This window comes from Pinus tabuliformis, chromosome 7 (assembly GCF_031772625.1).
Source record: "Pinus tabuliformis cultivar Carrire ecotype Pingquan chromosome 7, CPIR1, whole genome shotgun sequence".
NCBI lineage: Eukaryota > Viridiplantae > Streptophyta > Pinopsida > Pinales > Pinaceae > Pinus > Pinus tabuliformis.
Genome location: NC_142293.1, coordinates 361,749,831 through 361,768,135, shown reverse-complemented (window position 1 = coordinate 361,768,135; position 18,305 = coordinate 361,749,831). Strand labels below are relative to the sequence as shown.

The window sequence follows — 18,305 nt, the reverse complement described above, 5'->3', positions numbered from 1 at the left end:
ACCTGAACAAATGTCATATTGTGGGATCATACCAAAAATACACTTTCCCTTGTCTAAATCCAATGCTTCAAAGGTCGAAATTGATCCTCTCAGAAAGAGGAATCTAGTCCAGTGGTTGGAAATTGATGTAGAACCCAATGCCATCATTTCTATCACCAAGGTCCAACCAAGTGAACCCGAAGAACCATAGGAATATGAACACCATCTTTGGGTGAACAATTCTTTGCTCAACTTAGTTGCTGATAGAAGAAGTTGCAAGAACCTCATCTCATTAGAGGTCATCAAGCAATTGGGCCTCCCAACAACACCACATCCACATTGATACACCATCGAGTGTTCCACCAAGGGAAATATCTCCACGTCATCCAATAGTGTTGCCTTCCCTATGGAATCAAGCCCTTCAAGGATGAGGTATTATGTGATATTGGCCCCTTTGACATTTTTGGTGGTATTTTAGGTCAACCATCCTTGTGGAAGTGTCATGTTGTATAACATTCTAGACCTCATAGTGTTATTATTAATTTGGGTATACAACTATATAAGATAGAAGAGGTAGCTCCTTATATTTCCATTTATTTGATCTCCACTAAGCAATGCGGGAAGGTCACCTCGCAAATTGAGAAATTTGTGTTCTTCTTGATTTTCTCTCAAAGTGAGAAAAATGCCATTTCTACATCCATGGAATCCATACAATGCCTCTCCATGTAGTAGAAGCAAGTTAAAAATATCAAGGAAGAATACAAAGAAATATTCTCCTCATTCGTTGGGTTACCTCTACACTGTTAGGCCAAGCATTCAATTGATCTAACCCTAGGTGCACCGCCACCCAATGGGTTAATTTATAATCACTCTCTTTTAAAAATGAAGAAATCAAACACCAGATCAAAGAACTGCTCCAAAAAGGTAAAAACTAAACAATCTCCTCACCCTACAGTAGCTAAATTGTACTCGTGTAGAAGATATATGGGACCTCACAATTCTATTATTGATTACAGAGCCCTAAACAAAACCACAGGAAAGAACTAGTACCCAATTCCTGGATTAACAAACTTCTTGACCATCTTAAGGGGGCCAAGTACTTCAGCAATATTGATTTGAAGTATGGATACCACTAGGTCCCAATAAAACAAACTGATAAATGGAAGCTTTTTTTTCAAGTCCGAAGAAAGTATTTTTGAATGGCTAGCCATGCCCTTTGGTTTAATGAATGGCCCAACAAATTTTATGAGGCTGGTGGATGATATCTTGCAGATTTTCACCAATTATTTTCTAGAGGTATATCTAGATGATATCCTCATATTCAATAAGAGTTTGGAAGAACGCTTGTAGCATATTTAACAAGTCCTCCACACTCTATGGAAACACAAGCTATATGCTAACTTGGAAAAATGCTCCTTTGGAATGAACAAGGTCTAAAACCTAGGCGACATTATTTATAAGCATGGTGTGCATGCGGATCCAACGAAGATTTAGGTCATTTGGGACTAACTAGCCCTAACCACATTAACTGAGCTTTAGATTTTCTTAAGAATTTCTAACTTCTGTTGCGAGTACATGTTGGAATTCTCCCATATTGCATAGGTACTTAGCCAAGTGAAAACGGGCGGTGGAAAATAAAAATTCATGCGGGGTAGGTCATAAAAGAAATAATTTTATGATATAAAACACCACATATCCTTAGCCCCAAATCTCTCCTTGATCTACAACAATATTTTGAGATTAAGACAAATACTTCAAATTGTGTTATGGGAATAGTTCTCACTCAACACAGTAATTTGGTAGTCTACCATAGTTAAACAAATTTAGATGTCATCCATATGTTCCCCACATCTGACAAAAAAATGCACTCCATTGTACAAGCTTGCCGCTAATGGAAGCATTACATTATGGACAAGGAGACAATCATCCACACTTATCACAAGCCTCTACAATTAATGCAGATACAAGGAAAATTGTAGAATGACCACCATTAAAAGTGGCCCACATATTTGCAATAGTTTCATCTCAATATCAAATATAAGATAGGGAGCACCAATCATATCATTGATTTCCTTATTCGACCTCCTGTTGTAGAACTAACCATAGTGAGACACTCCTATGGACATGAGGCCTCCGACTGGAACCAACTCTATGGGAGCAATCTTGAATTCACTATCACCTACTAGATGTTGAGCATAGGCACAACCATTATTGACATTCATATTCAAGATGGACTATTATGCCATATAAGCCATCTCTGTGTTCCTTCAAGTGAGCATGCAAATCTGATTTAGGAAGCTTACTATAGTTAGATGGTAGGACACTTTGTCATGGAAAAAAATGGCCATGCTACAAAAGTATTGCTATTGATTGAAAATTGACAAGTTGTCAGCAAGTATATCAATTCATGCACTTATTGTGCCATTTCCAAACTATGGTATCCACCCCTCTTCCTAATCCTAACATGTCCTGGGAATCTATCTCGATGGACTACATGTCTAGTCTTCCCTCAACGAAGCACTGTAATGACCGTGTCTTCATGGTTTTTGATCGGTTTTCTAAGATGGTTATTATGAAAAGTTGCAAGAAGAATATCATAGTGTAGGTCACTGCCAAAATCTTCTTCGAACATGTGCTGATACATTTTTGGATACCCTAAGATGATGGCCATAGAAACGTCGTCAATAGGATGAACATGCATATATTTCACATGTACAACTTCAACCATCCGCGAACATGGGATGAAAGTATCCCATATGTTTAACATATCTACAACAAAACCCTCCATAATTTGACTAGCCATGGCCTCTTTGAGGTGGGCCTAGGATTTCAACCATTAGGTCCTATTGATGTAGCACTACCCCTTGCATCCACCTAGAAGGAATATTCCCATGCTCACTTTGAGGCTAGCAAAGCCACCAAATTCATTGAACAAATTCAACACATACATCAATAAGTCCATGATATTTTATAGAAATCCAATACCAAGTACAAGCAACAACATGATCAACACAAGGTGTGACAAAATTTTTAGGTGGGAGACAAGGTTTGGTTACATTTGTAGAAAGTACACCTTATAGGACCCCATCAGAAGCTTCTTCCACTTTTCTATGGAACTCACACCATCATAAAGGTTATAGGTGACAATTCTTTTGAGCTATGTATACTCCCTTTGATTGGCTTACACCTAGTGTTCAATGTGGACCTCCTTTCGCCTTACTTTCCACAAGTATTGGACATGTCAAAGATACCAAAGCAATTGACACTAACAAACCTCAACCCCAGCGACATGGAATAGGTAAACATTGATCAAATTATGGAAACAAAGGTTAAGGGCACTAAGCAATAGAGGATCCATATTTATCGGTTTTTCAAAGTAGGGCAACTCCTGAATGAGGGCTAGTGGCTCACCCAGGGCCAAGTTCAACAAAAGTTTCCCAATTTTAATGGGGCAATCAATGAAATGGAGAAATTTTCTTCCTAATGGGGAGAGGACTGATCTAGGTGAATATTAATGGCTAGCCACCTATTCCACTTTATCAGAGCACAACCCTCCATCTTGGTAGTAGTTTTACATTATTTTGGATATTGAAATTTTGAGGCCATTTTGAGGCCCTAAAAGACAATTTTTTGATGTTGGATGGGCCTAGGAAATAGTCATAGGATTATCCTAGACCGAGTTAGAATGTGTACTTCTAGGCCAAACCTCTCCAATTGGCTACCAAGCACACAAAATAGAGATTGTATGCAAATGTTATGATCCCAAGAAGTTGGTGTACCAACTAACCCAATCAGGGGCACAAACCTTTTGGTGTTCCATCTCCTAAAATTAGGTTTTTTAAAGTTTAACGTTTCCTCATTGCTTCTTTATGTTAAAAGGGCCTTTTAGCATCATTGTAATGTGCTCTGGAGAATGCACGTAGCTTTCACATATTTTCTCGAAGATAAGCTACCACCATTCGAGGAAGTTTGTTTCATTCCACAATTTATAGTTTAACACATTCCATTTATTAATAGAAGTCAATATTTACTATATCTTTGTGTTTTTGTTATAAATATGTATTTCATTTTGTCCCTGCATAAATCCAACAAGAGCTCAGAGAGAAATATTTAGTTTCTAATAAAATAACATTAGTTCAACAAATTTCATGTTATTGAAGAGTAGAGTCAAATTGTTGTCGCAACTCATCCAATATTCACGGAGGAAATTCCTACAAAAATACTTCTAAAGGAGAAGATAAAACTACAAAATGAGAAGCTTATTGAAGATTCAATGTTATAGGCTAAATGATATTTATATGAAAAACACAATTGAAGAATGTTCGGGTTGTTTAGGCCCAAAGCAAGGCACACTTTCTTGCTTTTCCCATTCAAGAAAAATAGATTGAGGGAAAATCCTTAGAACAACATGAAGTAAAAGATTCTCAAATTGAGAAAATTTCATCAATTGAAACAGACCTCGACCTAGAACTTAACACTCCTTCAAAGGATGCTCAGATTGAAAATCCTTGGGAACAAGAAAGTATTGTTATCCTAGGATTTATTTCAAAGATCCTATATCTTTATCCCTTAGGGTTTCATCCCCAAATCTAATTCATGTTGATTCTCTAACATCGATAGAAGAAGAGTATATATCTTCTCATGACTACTCTTTAACAATAGAAAAGATCAATTGTTAAAGGTAGGTCTACAATGAAGAGGACTAATCAAAGAGAAGAACCTCATGCTCAACAAACGATTAATATTTGGGATGTGCCTCATAACATAGTAATGAATGGTTTTCAAAAGAGGTCAATGACTCTATAGGTGCTTTTTCTTCGACCAATATTTAGTCTATTAACAAATTGTGACAAACATTAAGAAAATAAGAAAATAAGATTGTTGAACTTGAAACTCTTTTAGGCCAACAAAAGTCATAGTTTGAAGAACAATTGCACCAAAAATTTGTTGAATTACAATAGCAGCATCAAAAGAAAAGAGAATATTTAGAGAGATTAAAATATGAAATGGAAAAAATTCAATAGGTTTCCATTGTTGCCATTACAAGAAAAGATGATCATATTGAGAAACTAAAGGAACAAGTCAAATAAATTCAAATGGATAAAATTGATATCAATGTTTTGAAAGAAGTAACCCTCAAGGCTAATGAACAACTTAAGTTTTTTCAAGAAGATTTTTATTAGAATCTGAATTTAATTCAGTTTTAGTAGAGTTTATTAAATAACTTTTCTCAATCCATCTCTAAGAATTTAACTAAGAATACACAGGTGCAAAATAGTTTCAGAAAATTAATTTCATGGAAATCTAGGCATAAGATCGCTCTAGTTATCCTACTAAGATCATAGAGGGTCACTAGCTAAAAAACATAATTGCCTTAGAAAACTAGGAAAAGAATCTTAATCGGTCTCAAAATCTAGTCAACAATGGTCAAAAGGACTACTCTATGATAATTGATGGGGTCATGGACTTGATCATTGACTTCAATATGCGAACGCTCAATTCTTGGTTGAATTAATTAAAGGAGATGTATGTTACATATGTACATAAGCAAAGAAAGGACATTGAAGATATGTTTAATGAGCTAGATAAATTCAACATTGAATCTATCAATCAATTACTAACACATCCACAAAGCTGCATAAAAATCCTAAAAAATGTTTCTTCAAAATTACAAGTTGAGCTTCCAAGCATTGAAGAAAAAATCTATGACTATAAAATTAATGTAGAAACTAATCCTCCATTATTAATTATCAAAGTCATGAATATTATGAATAATGGAAGGTTTAATCCCTATGATTGGAAAATATCCCACAAAATACATTAACAATTTCCATTATTAGATCTTTCACTTTATCTTTTAATTTATTACTTTCAGATAAAATAATAATCTATTTAGTTAAGACTCGTCCAAAGTAGAAGGGTTCTCATTTTTTTGAAAATTGTTTGGCAATATTGCTCAAACTAGATTTTTGAAGAATCAAAGAGCCACTTGTGATTTTGTTCTCCTATGCATATGCATGTGTGGTACTCATATTCACATATGTTATTGGATGACGCGAGGAAGGATGAAGGATCAACCTAAGGACAACCTTGTCTTGCATGACCTGAGCTAGTGATGAGCCATTATGGCTCTCTAATGATCCAGTGAATGATTTTCATTATGTTCCCGTGAGTGAAACGACTTGCAGATTACAATCTCGCATAGTTAACCAGTGCGTGGAGCATGTTGCACTGAATGTTAGCGTGCCAAGATTTTAATGGCTTGGTCAGGTATCTTGTGCCCTCCATTTGCCTTATACACTTTCCAATCAGCGTCACGTTTACGCACCCGCAGCGTGGGTATTCACATGTGTTATTTGTTATAATTGATTGAAATCCTTTTTATTTTCTTTATCATTATTATTTATGAATGGGGCTATTATTGCATTGTTATTAGTCCCTGCCATCTGGCAATGGCCAGGGACTATAGGAATCAGTTTTTAGTGAGTTAGCATTAATTAACCTGCTTGTTAGCTGCTTCTTAATGGCGCTTGAGAGTGTATATCGAAAGTGTTTTTGCACATTGTAATTCACCGTCTTATTTGGCCTCTTCCCGAGGCGGGGAGGCCAAACCATATACTATATTCATTATGTTCATGGGTTTCATTTACATTTTCTTTGCATTTTGGAAGTTTAACAAACTAATGTTAGTATTAGTTCGAAGCATTAAATGCTATGCGAGGTACGGAATGCAACCAAATAGAATATCAAAGTTGGTTGCCGAATACAATATCACTGCCATCTGTTTACATGATACCAGAGTTTACATGACACTGCCATCTGGTACTTTGACACTACCATCTGGTACTTTTGTACCACCTCGGTGGACAGAAAAGGAAGAACCTATCTCCATGCAGACTATGCGAGATCTACTATGCAGACTCAAAGCAGATGCCGAGACAGAGACAAAGATACTGGTTGATGAAGGTGAGACAGAGATACTGGTTGATGAAGGTGTGACAGAGATACTGGTTGATGAAGGTGTGAGCACCCAGAGATACTGGTTGATGAAGGTGTGAGCACCCAGTGCGCTTTGGTGGCGCTTTGGTGGAGGAAACCAGGAGGATCGAGACAGCCCAAGAACCAAAAGACGGGGAAGCGGGTGAAATTGTGTCCATCACCTTCAAAGACAAGGCGGTAGAGGTAGAGGCGGCAGAGGCAACAATAATTTGCCGGCCGAACGCAAGAAGAAGCCTTTGGTCCGAGAGGATCCTCCAAGTTTCCTTCAGATTACTGCCCTGAGCGCACTCAAGGATCCGAGTGAACACAATTGCTGCAAACAGCCTGGGAAAGCTGAAGGACGCTCTCACGCTGCTGTTCGTATCGAATGAGTAGCTTTTCCCTTTCATCTTCAAATTTGGAAAATATTTCTGCAAAATTCAAATCAAAAGGATGGTATGATGAGCTTTCTTTAGCGCTTAGAGATAATAAGCTATGAATACTTAATTTACATGCATCTACAGTGTACAGAGCATTCGATGCTACTTACACATATTTCTGGAAAAATATTTCTGGAAAATATTTATGCAAAATTCAAATCAAACAGATAAAGATCGAAGGAAAAAAAATTCAAAAGCTTTTGAAGAATATGAAGGAATATAAAAATTCTCGGAAATCAAAATTTGCCAATATAGTAAGGAAATTTGCCGAAGTATGGAAATATTCAGCGGCGTGTTACCATTTGATTATCTGCTCAGTTTTCTTCTGTCCATCCTTTTGAGCCTTATCTCTAAACTGCTGCAGGGTCGTGATGATACCTTTGATGTCGCTGAATTTTACAAAGAAAGTCAATGCAATTATAGCGACGACGATAAAAAGGTCTAGAATATGAGGAATGCTAACTGAAAGAAGTAAATTATGCCTGGAAAGATTGAGATCGATATCGTCTTCACGCTGATTTGCATCTGCGGGCGCCGTATCCGTGATCGCTCTGCTGTGTTTCTTACTTGTTCCGCCGCCTTCTCCTGCCATTCTGCTAACAATATCCTGTCTAAAACTAAAATTATCGTTTCTGTACCGCCAAGATGTACCGCCAATCCATATCGAATTACATTCATTTCTTACAGACCCAAAGGCATCCACCCTAACCAACATCCATAACCCGAAATCATAGCTAGCAACAGAAAAATACGCAGTTGGAACCTGGGTCTGTGAAGGCTAGGAACTCCAGCTTGGTGAGCAAAAAATTCCGGAGAAGTCGAGCAGCAATAGCGTGAAGTGAACAACTATGTGAAACCCGCCTGTAACGAAGCCAAGAAAATCGATTACCATTGTTTTCAAACGTAAGGAATTTTAAAAACCGTAACGAATTAACTGAGTTATCAGTTTCCTTTCTCTGCTTGAGGATTACACCTGCAAGTGGTCACCAATAAGCCACTAGCCGCACTGGTAACCTGGCCATTTATACCCTTCCTCCTAAGTACACGAAGACCCTGAGTAAACAGTAAGACTAGACTAGATTCTTACTATTTGTAGCATGGTTCTGGCAGTGTTTTGTAGGTCTGGAGAGCCATGTTTCAGGTCTGGAGAGCCATGTTTCTGGCACAAGTGTTGCAGATTTGGAGAGCCATGGTGGTTCTCGCAGTGTGTTGCGGCTTTGGAGAGCCATGGTTGACCCTCCTTCATAGATCAATTTGCAAAATCGTTCATCCTTTACTTGGCCTTGTTTCCCACGTTGCGTACAAACACGTTGCTGCGTACAAACACGTTGCTGCATGCATGTCGATCACATGTCTCCTGTGTAACGTGTGGCCTCGTCGTGAAAGTTACACCTCACGTGTGGTCCTACATGAAAGGCTAAGTTGAATCCCAAGGAATACATGGTAGCAGTGGTTAGGTTGGTTACTTAAATAATGCTAAAAATAAAACGGGTTTCCATGTTTGAAAGGAAGAGATAGATGTCACATGTTTTGCTCAGTTCAGGAATTATAAAGGTACGGCCTTCTTGGTGAAGAAACCAGTGCAGTGAGGGTGCCGAACACTGATTTTAGAGTTCAGTTTTGTGTTGCATAGTGGCTATTGGCTATCTCAGCGTTCCAATTTCAGCACTTTAGCTTCTCAGTAATAGCGTTGTATTGTTAATTTGTTTCGCATTTGTTTCTCCTGTCGCGTATATATATTTGGAGTACTACAATATACTCTGTGATATGTTGGGTGCTTTAGGCCTCCTGTCGTTGTCAGTGTTATTCCTTCCCTCTTGCAGGAACATACCCTTGATGCTTTATAAAAGGTTGTTGTTTATTAAATTAAAGTTTATCTTAATAGATTAGATTATTATATTATTTTTCATTTATTTTATATTAGATAGAAAAATTTATATAAATTAATTTATAAAAAATGAAACCCAATTTAGAAAATTAAATAATATTTTTTCAAAATAAAATTGTGACTTAAACACCACACGGCTTAACACTATTTTACACTCAAATACTTTTCCATTAATATAAGAGTCATGTCAATGGTTGTTTCAACACAGAAATTATGCTCCCAAAAATTACATTATTGTAATTAAGCACCATAATTTGAAATGACACGGTAATCACTAAGTGCAACGTAAAAACTTGAATAGGTAGTTTACTTCAACATAAATATATCTAAAAAAAATAAAAACATCGAATTAGGAGTTTACTAAAAACTGCGTCTTATCGTTGAGACTAAAAATGCCCCGATTGCCGTGATGAACATTGTTGAAAATTTGGTCACATAAACCGTTTGTAATCTATATTCCTAACTTTAATCGATAAATCGGACAAACCTCACATAAACGCTGGTACCCGAAACCCCCTTTACTATAAAACCACAAATTCCGGCCTTACCAAATTATTTAAGACTGGCAATGCGGATCCATCGGATTACACTTGTAACTTTGATACCCTCTTGTCACAACAACACATTGCTGATCAAAACCCCACAACACGCACATACCATTATTCGCATCAATTATTCTTGTTGCCGAAGGTATGGCGGATGGGCTAGATTGACATGCCAACCGTAACAGTGGAGTACAAAGGCTTCCTGCAAAAAGAAAGAGAAATTTGCGAGGCAATCTAAGCAAACATTATTTTCGGTCTTTTTCTTATCAACTGGTTGGGTCTTAAATTGTTTACAAGTTGCAGATGATTAGATTTTAAGAGTTTGTTTCACTCTTTTATTTACTTTCGTTGTTTAGGATTCATGTTAGGATGATGTGTCATAGAGTTTCTACCAATGGTAGAGACCTTGCTTAGAAGGACTCACGTTGGGATGGCATGTCATAGAATTTCTGCAGGTGGGCCAGACATGCATGAAAAGTCAAGGTGCAATGAAAAACAGTATAGGGATGGTGCAAGCGGTCCCTCGGCAGAATTTTATTTTGACAGATAGCAAAATGAATATTGGTGAAAGAGCAAACACATGCTATAAATTATGGGTTAAAAAAGCGAAATCCAAACATTCTCATTCACTGGGATGAACATTGTTTGCCCACCCAAGCCAACAAAGAAAAGGCCTATTGTAATTAATATACAAAGTAGTATGTAAGCCATTTTTATATTAATAGAAATATGTTTGGTTTTCTCCTTTTGAAAATTAATATAAAAAGTATGGTTTGTAAACCATTTTTATATTAATAGAAATATGTTTGGTTTTTTCCAAATGAAAAAATTATTAATTGACGAGGTGTGGTATACAAACAATAAAAGTACGGTGGTTTTTTTCTTTTTCAAAAGAAATATCCAAAATACCACGACAGCATAATTAAAAAAATGAGAGTAAACAGTGAGTGGGCTATCTAAAAGGTTAGAGCCAAGAACGTTACGATTGCCTTGCTTAACAGAACTGCAATTTTGGTCACATGAAAATACTGATTATAATATATTCATAACTTTAATCGATACATCGGACAGACGCTGAAGGTAAGCTCGTACCCGAAACCCCATTTATTATAAAACCACAAATTCCGACATCACCAATGGCAATACGGATTGATCGGATTACATTCGTAACTTTACCCCTCTTGTAACACAACACATTACTAATTAAAACCCCACAACACGCACGTACCATTATTCTCATCCATGCATGCTCCTAAGCAACGCCCTGAAGGAGTAGACACAGATTCACATATTATATGGGCAGCGGGTGCTTCTTCTCTTACTGTTCCCCATCATTCTTGTTATGTTGTCCCGGCAGCTTCGCTTTGATTTTATCAAGCATACCCGCCTTCTTTTCCTCTTCACCCCCCTGCTGACGGGAATACTGCTTTTCATGCTCACCGGGATACTGCTTTCCGTCCCCGGGGAGCTTTTCCTTGGTCTTGTCCTTTGACCCTTTCTTCTTCCTTCCGCCTTCTTTTTTCTTTCTGCCTTCCTCCTCTTCATCGCTCGACTGCAATTAATTATAGATATAAACTCATTTTTCAGTTCACAGGAAAAAGATGAAGTATAAAGAAAGGAAGCGATGAGTGAGGAATAAAAGAATTAGGAAGAAAGAGAGACTTACAGAGCTGGAGCTGGAACTGTGCGAGCGGTGAAGCTTTCCCGTGTGTTTCTGTTGCTCAGCTTCCTCAGGGGCAAACTGCCCCTCGTGACCATGACCGTGGCCCTGTTCGACTCCATGCTGAGGAGCAGGTGGATAATAAGAGGCAGCCTCAGTCCGAGCAGGAGTCTGCACAATGTGATCACTTTGCTTTCCCTCATCTTCCTTCTTTTTGCCGAATAAGCCGAACATACCGCGGTCCTTGTGCTCTGGTGCTTCTTCCGCCATCTTAATACTAATTTAAAACACTAAGACGAGTAAATAACTTGGTAAAAATTGCGGACGATATAACAAACAACAAATGGAGAGAACGCAGTAGATGGAAATAAGGTAGGAGAATGTGGTATTTATAGTTTTGGTGTGGAGGTCTCTTCGCTTCTTTCGAATGGCTTCCTACGGGCTGTACACGCGCCATGCCCACAATGGTCAGATGGAACCGACATCACGTTACCACAATGTCGGTGCCAAAATATCATCAGGAGGGTGGGGCCCACGGAGGTTGGATATTTTTATTTTGAAAGGGATCGTTTCGTAAGGTATCATCATCTCTGTTTCGCTTTTTGCCAGCAGACCTTACCCTAACCGTGACTGGTACCGGGCGAGGGCCAATTGTTTTTAGGTTTATCTTGAATTTCCGGGGGTCAGAACTTTCATCTCATCTTATCTTATTATATACCATTTTTTAATAAATAATTAAACCACATCAATAACGCACATACAGATGAATTCCAAAAGGCTGTCCAGATGAGTTGAATAACCCTCACACGTTACCGAGCAGCAGAATATAACCAAGAAAATATTCGAAGGGTCACCTGTGCGATGCATGAATTACTTTCGAAGACTTTGAATTCACGCCATCTAGTGGCAATAATGGTGATGACATGTCATCAATAAAGAAAACAAGAACCACCACAACGATCATGGCATGTCATGAAACACGAAAACAATAACCACCGCAAACACCTTGTGGGTATTTATGGTTAAATTTTAATTTTAAGTATTTAAATCCTATGGTATATATAAGAGTTAAGGTATTTGTTTTAACATCCAAAATGTGGAGAGGTGAAGCGTTACATCTCTTGTAATTTCTCCTCTCATTTTTTTCCAAAATTTACTTCAAAATTAATTTTAAATTTTAAAATCTTTAATATAAATAAAATTTCAGTATTTTAAATACAATGCTATGAATATCATCATACCTAATAATATTAATATTATTAATTATATTTTATAATTATAAAGTTATTATTTATTGATAATTTTTTCCTAATTTGCTATTGTAGGGCTAGGGAGGTAATGACAACATGCCCTTAGTAGAAGTTGGTGCAATAGAAGTTATATAATTATTTATATTATTCTAATAAATAATGGTTTGTATTATTCTAGCAATTATTTTTGGAATTTAGCTTATAGCATTGTTGGTGAAATCTCAATTTTTTTTTGTTATTTAAATGAATTCAAAATCTTAAAAAAACCACACGACATTCAAATTATAAAGTTTCAAAAATTAAAATCTATAATTCCAATATTTTTTTGTCAGTTTTATGGCTTTACAATTGATGGTAGAATCAAAATATTTTGTTATTTAAATTGCACTCAAAATGTATTTACAAATGAATCCCCAACTTTTAAAAAACCCTAGAATACTCATATTATACAATCTCACTAACATAAATTTGCAATTCTAACAATTTTTGGCTAAATTTTTAGCAATCCAAAATCACCAATCCTGAAAACAATTTATTCCAGTGAGGTGTGAATCTTGATGATGTTGAATCTCCAACTATTGACTAAGACATTTTGAAGGCAACAACACGTCTATGAGTTCTTGTAGTAGTTACCTAATGAGTTTTCACAACATTGAAATTTTGTTCCAAAAAATCCAATGAGGTGTAATGATGCTGCATCTATAACTATTCACTGAGACATTTTGTCAATAACGACACATCAACGAGTTGCCGCAACAGTGGCATTAGAATATATAATTGTTTGCATTGTTCCACTAATAATCATCATTGGAATCTGGTTATAGAATTGTTTGTGAAATCACAATTTTTTGGTTACTTAAATTGCATTTTTGAATATATAAATAGATTTTGAACCTTTAAAAAACCCTATGACACTCAAATTATATAGTGTTGAGAACTGAAATATAGAATTTCAATAATTTATGGCCAAATTTTTGGCTTTACAGTTGATGGTGAAATCACTACTATATTTTGTTATTTAAATTGCACTTTTGAATTTACAAATGAATTCCTAGATCTTAAAAAACCTAGAACACTCAGATTATACCATCTCAATAACTTAAATTTGCAATTCCAACAACTTTTTACCAAACTTTTAGCAAACCAAAAGCATTAGCCCCAAAAACAATTTATTCTCAAAATCCAATGAAGTGTGAATCTTCATGATGTTGCATTTGCAACTATTGACTGAAAAATTTTGCAAGCAATAACTCATTAGTAATTTGCAACAATCATAATGTTTTCATTGTTTCAACAATCATAATTGGAGTCTAACTATAGAATTGTTAGTGAAATCCCAATTTTTTTGTTACTTAAGTTGTGTTTTTGAATATATATATATATATATATATATATATATAAGCCCATGGGGCTTTGGATTGACGGTGAATGGGTGCATTGTTAAGGCACTCCTTGTGATAGGTCACTGGTTCAAATCCCCCGTGGGTGCTTATCTACCAAAATGAAAGTATATATATATATATATATATATATATATATAGACTCAAAATCCTTAAAAAACCTTAGGGCACACAAATTATACAGTCTCAAGAACTCAAATCTATAATTCCAAGCCTAGATTTTTAGCTTTATAATTGATGGTGAAATCACAATATTTTGTTATTTAAATTACACTTTTGAATTTGTAAATGAATTCCTGACTCTTAAAAAACCCTAGAACACTCAAATTATACCATCTTAATAATATAAAATTACAATTTGAACAATTTTTGACTAAATTTTTAGCAATCTAAAAACACTAACTATGAAAGCAACTTATTCCCAAAATCCAATAAGGTGTGTACCTTGATTATATTGCATCTACAACTATTTACTGCAATATTTTGTCAGCAACAACACATCTGCGAGTTGCGGCAACATTCACCCAACGAGTTGAGTTGTTGCAACAGTGAACCAATGAATAATTGTGAGTGCAGACTTATGTTAAACTTCTATGAAATGTTTTCCTAAAAACCTAAGTCCAGAATTTTAACTACGGGATTTGGATTTATGTTAAGCTTTTATGAAATTTTTTCTTCAAAATCTAAGTCTAGATTTACAAATGTTCAGCTTCTATGAAATGTTTTTGTCAAAAAGTGAGTCTAGAATGTAAAATAACTACAAGATTTCAAACACTTGAAAAAAAAACATGTGTATGTTGAAAATTTGAGGAACAAAACTATTGAAACAAAGGTCCAAGTCGTTCATGTAAATTTTCTATAAACTTATTAAGTGTGAAATGTAAGGGAGAAATAACTTTCGTTAAACTAAAGCATAGAATGGAAATTCCTTACGGAAAGAGAGAAAGAAGGATAACAAACAATTCCTCAAACAAAACTTATTGTCGCTCACAGGTGTGTCAATGATTACTCCTATAGTTGCAGGCACATCTACTTGTACATGCTCTGAAAGTGGACAATGATAGTGTTATCATGCAATTCCTTTTTGTCATCGATATAGAGGAGAAAGAGAAGGAGAAAAGGCTCTGAACGTGGGCTAGAGTTCAAATTTGGAAATTTCAATATTCGTGTTCAGAGTTGTGCACATTAATGAGGGTGGAGGGTAGGAAAATGTCCATTCGTACGGGGAGGCAAACAAAGAATGTGATGGTGATGAATCCGGGGAGCAGAGACAAAGACAGAGTGGGCCTGAGACAAAGATGGAGATAGAGCAGAGACAAATCCAAAGGGAAGCCAAATGATAGTTGTTGGCAAAGGGACCTCGGAAAACGAAGTCAAAATCACTGACACGTTAGACTACTCTTACTAAAACTATTAATGTTATTTAATTATTAAATATTTTGGAGTTTTTAGCTGGAATTCTGCTAAATTTTTTAGTTAAATCTTTATTTTTGTTGTTTAAACTGGGATTTTGATTGCACATATGAATTTGAAATGATGAAAAAAACCTGAAACACTCAAATTATGGAGAGTTCACAACTCAAATTTGTGATTGCAGTAAATTCATGCCGGATTTTGATCAATTTTGATTGGAAAAGGTGGAAATAGGCTATGGCAAAAGTATTTAGTTAGGAAGGTAGTTGGAATGTTTTATTTGTTTAGTAACATATGTTATGCAATATGGTGATATCAATGGCGTTGTCAAAACATGCTAGGTTTTGGAGTTTTGATCGAAATTCGAGGAATTTTATTTTTGCCAAATTTTAATGCTGTTGTTTAAAATGAAATTTTCACTGCATATATGGATTCAACACCCTGACAAACTCCCGGAGCACTTGAATTTTGGAGAGTTTACAACTCAAACTTATGATTCTAAAAAATCCCTACTAGATTATAGACAATTTAAACGGTAAAATATGTTGGAAAACCCTCCAAAACATAGAACAAATAGACTACGACATTAGCAATTTTCCTTCAATTCTCTTTTTGAAAATGGATTAGGATGGGCTCAAATCTCTTTGTTGACAAAGCACAATGGTCTATGATGTTCTTGTTAAGTTTCACGGTACAATGTTTTTTTTTTGAGTTGAAAGGTACTTTATAGTCTAGTTGAGTATGAGGGAGATGTTGTCATGTAACATTATATTTTAAATTAATAATCTAATACTTACATTGACAAATTAAAACATATTAGTAACAAAAAAATCAACTTCAACCATAAATAAAATACTTCATTTTCCACCTTAATTTTATATCAAACTTTATACAGATAGATAAATTAATTGAAAGTAAAGAAAAATAATTCCCTTTTTAAGAGGGATATAAATAACATGTAAAAACTAGTGTAGGTTCATCTTAACTCCATACCTATCAAGTTCCCAAAGAGATCAAATCTTTTCAGGTACAAACCTTTGTTCAAACTTTAAACCTCTTTTTTTAAGTGCAAAACTAAGAAAGATTCTCTCTCTCACACATATTTTTATATAAAAATAATCTTATACCTAATAATCTTTATCAATTATAGCTTATGTAATATCATAATAATGAATATGAGTCATTATTATTTAAATTGCCATTATATATATTTTTGTAAAAATTGTTTGTTATTTTATTAATGAAAAAAATACAATATAATAAATTGACATGAATTAATTTATTATTTCTATTATTATTTAATATATATGCGTGTTATAATAAAAATATAATTCAATATACATATTTGGTTATATTTAATTAAAAACATTATAAAATATTAATAATCTCACTCTTATAACCCGGATGCGGGTGTTAATACGACGCATTAATGAGGGATCTCGCATTGCAGGCAGCTGGCCCTGCACCTGGCTTGCGGACGAAGATCGTAGATCTCAATGACATGCGAATTTATTAGGATGCAGGACGGAATGATGGTCGCACAGACCGTCTTTAATGTGCGCCTGGCTCGAGAGTTCACGCTCAAGGTTTTATTCATGGACTGGTGTTTGGTTCACGCCATTGCTCTTGGTTCTTTTTACCTCCACCCGTTTTTCTTCCCGCACCCCTGTCTCGCTCAGGTAGTCTGGAAGCACGCCTGGGTTTGCTGTATCGCCTAGTTCCTTTATGCTCAGTCCCTCCCCCGTCAGCTCTGCCATTTTTCCTTTCTTGGTTGTTCAGACAATTCGAGGATGCCTCGCCGTCGAGGGGTCTCTCACCGAGGAGGCAATATTGGAAATAGAGGCAGAGCCTCTCATTCTGCTCCTCAGAACGTAGTCCCCATTGCTTCGGCCTCCCCGTCCTCTCAGCCCTCTGGCCATGCTGGGCCTCTCCCGCACAATTCATTTCAAACAACCCGCTTTCCATAGCAGGCTCAACAGGCCAATATTGTCTGCCAGTATCACTGTTATTCTGGCCGAGGAAGAGGACAATCCCAGCAGCTCAGCACACACAACCACCTCTCAATCTCAGGATGATAGTGTCCTTCAAGGGGAGATGGATGGGGTTGTGCTTAATGAACATAACATGCAGGAAGACAACATTGTTCCTGAGGCGCCTCCGCATCCGGCAGATTCGACTCAGCGCGAGGTCCTTGCTTGTGGACTGGTTCATCATGCAGGCAGCATCCTCAACCTGGTAAATCCTCCAGAAGGGAATGAAGACAATGGTTTCGTCACTTGGATTGCCTCGTCCAGCCAGGTGGACAAGGATGCACCCGACTCTCTGCAACATGCCGAATAATGCTGGTTCATTGCCGACGGGTGGCACTCTTGCCTTTGCTCTGTTTGATTTTATGCTATGTGTCTATGTTTTGGGTCTCTGGTTATGGGTCTGGTCTCATTTCTCGTTTGGTATCGGTGCAAGCCAACATGTTCTTGATATGCAGCAACAATTCTTGGTTTGGCGAGCTTTTGTTTTGCCTATTTTTGTCCATGGCGGGTATGACAAAATGCTTCTCAGTAAAGCCTCTGCAGGCGATAGTAAAACTGTGTCAAACTCAGAACAGAATTATTTTTTTGTGCGTCTGTGTCTACCAAATCATGTTATGAAGTCTTTTAATCCTGAAAGGACAGATAGCAGCATATGTATGTCTCAGAATCTCTGGCTGAGGGCTGGCCTCTACCCCCTCTGAGGTTTCGACCTCCATGTACAT

The 18,305-nt window shown here is 36.4% G+C and overlaps 1 protein-coding gene across 1 annotated transcript; it reads right to left on the bottom strand.

Annotated features, from left to right (window-relative positions):
• Nucleotides 1-10,839: 10,839 nt before the first annotated feature.
• LOC149247451 (uncharacterized) lies at nucleotides 10,840-11,781 on the bottom strand. The gene is made up of 2 exons (XM_089458220.1): nucleotides 11,497-11,781; nucleotides 10,840-11,382 (listed from the first exon to the last, which is right to left on the bottom strand). Exons 1-2 carry the CDS (start codon nucleotides 11,758-11,760, stop codon nucleotides 11,149-11,151), a joined length of 498 nt encoding a protein of 165 aa, XP_089314346.1. The 5' UTR covers nucleotides 11,761-11,781; the 3' UTR covers nucleotides 10,840-11,148.
• Nucleotides 11,782-18,305: the final 6,524 nt, after the last annotated feature.

What these genes read in the sequence shown, in the direction of transcription:
- LOC149247451 (XM_089458220.1), bottom strand. Translation starts at nt 11,760, where the DNA reads ATGGCGGAAGAAGCACCAGAGCACAAGGACCGCGGTATGTTCGGCTTA. An exon ending in ACAGTTCCAGCTCCAGCTCT is followed by an intron (nt 11,383 to 11,496) that starts GTAAGTCTCTCT and finishes AATTAATTGCAG; the next exon opens with TCGAGCGATGAAGAGGAGGA.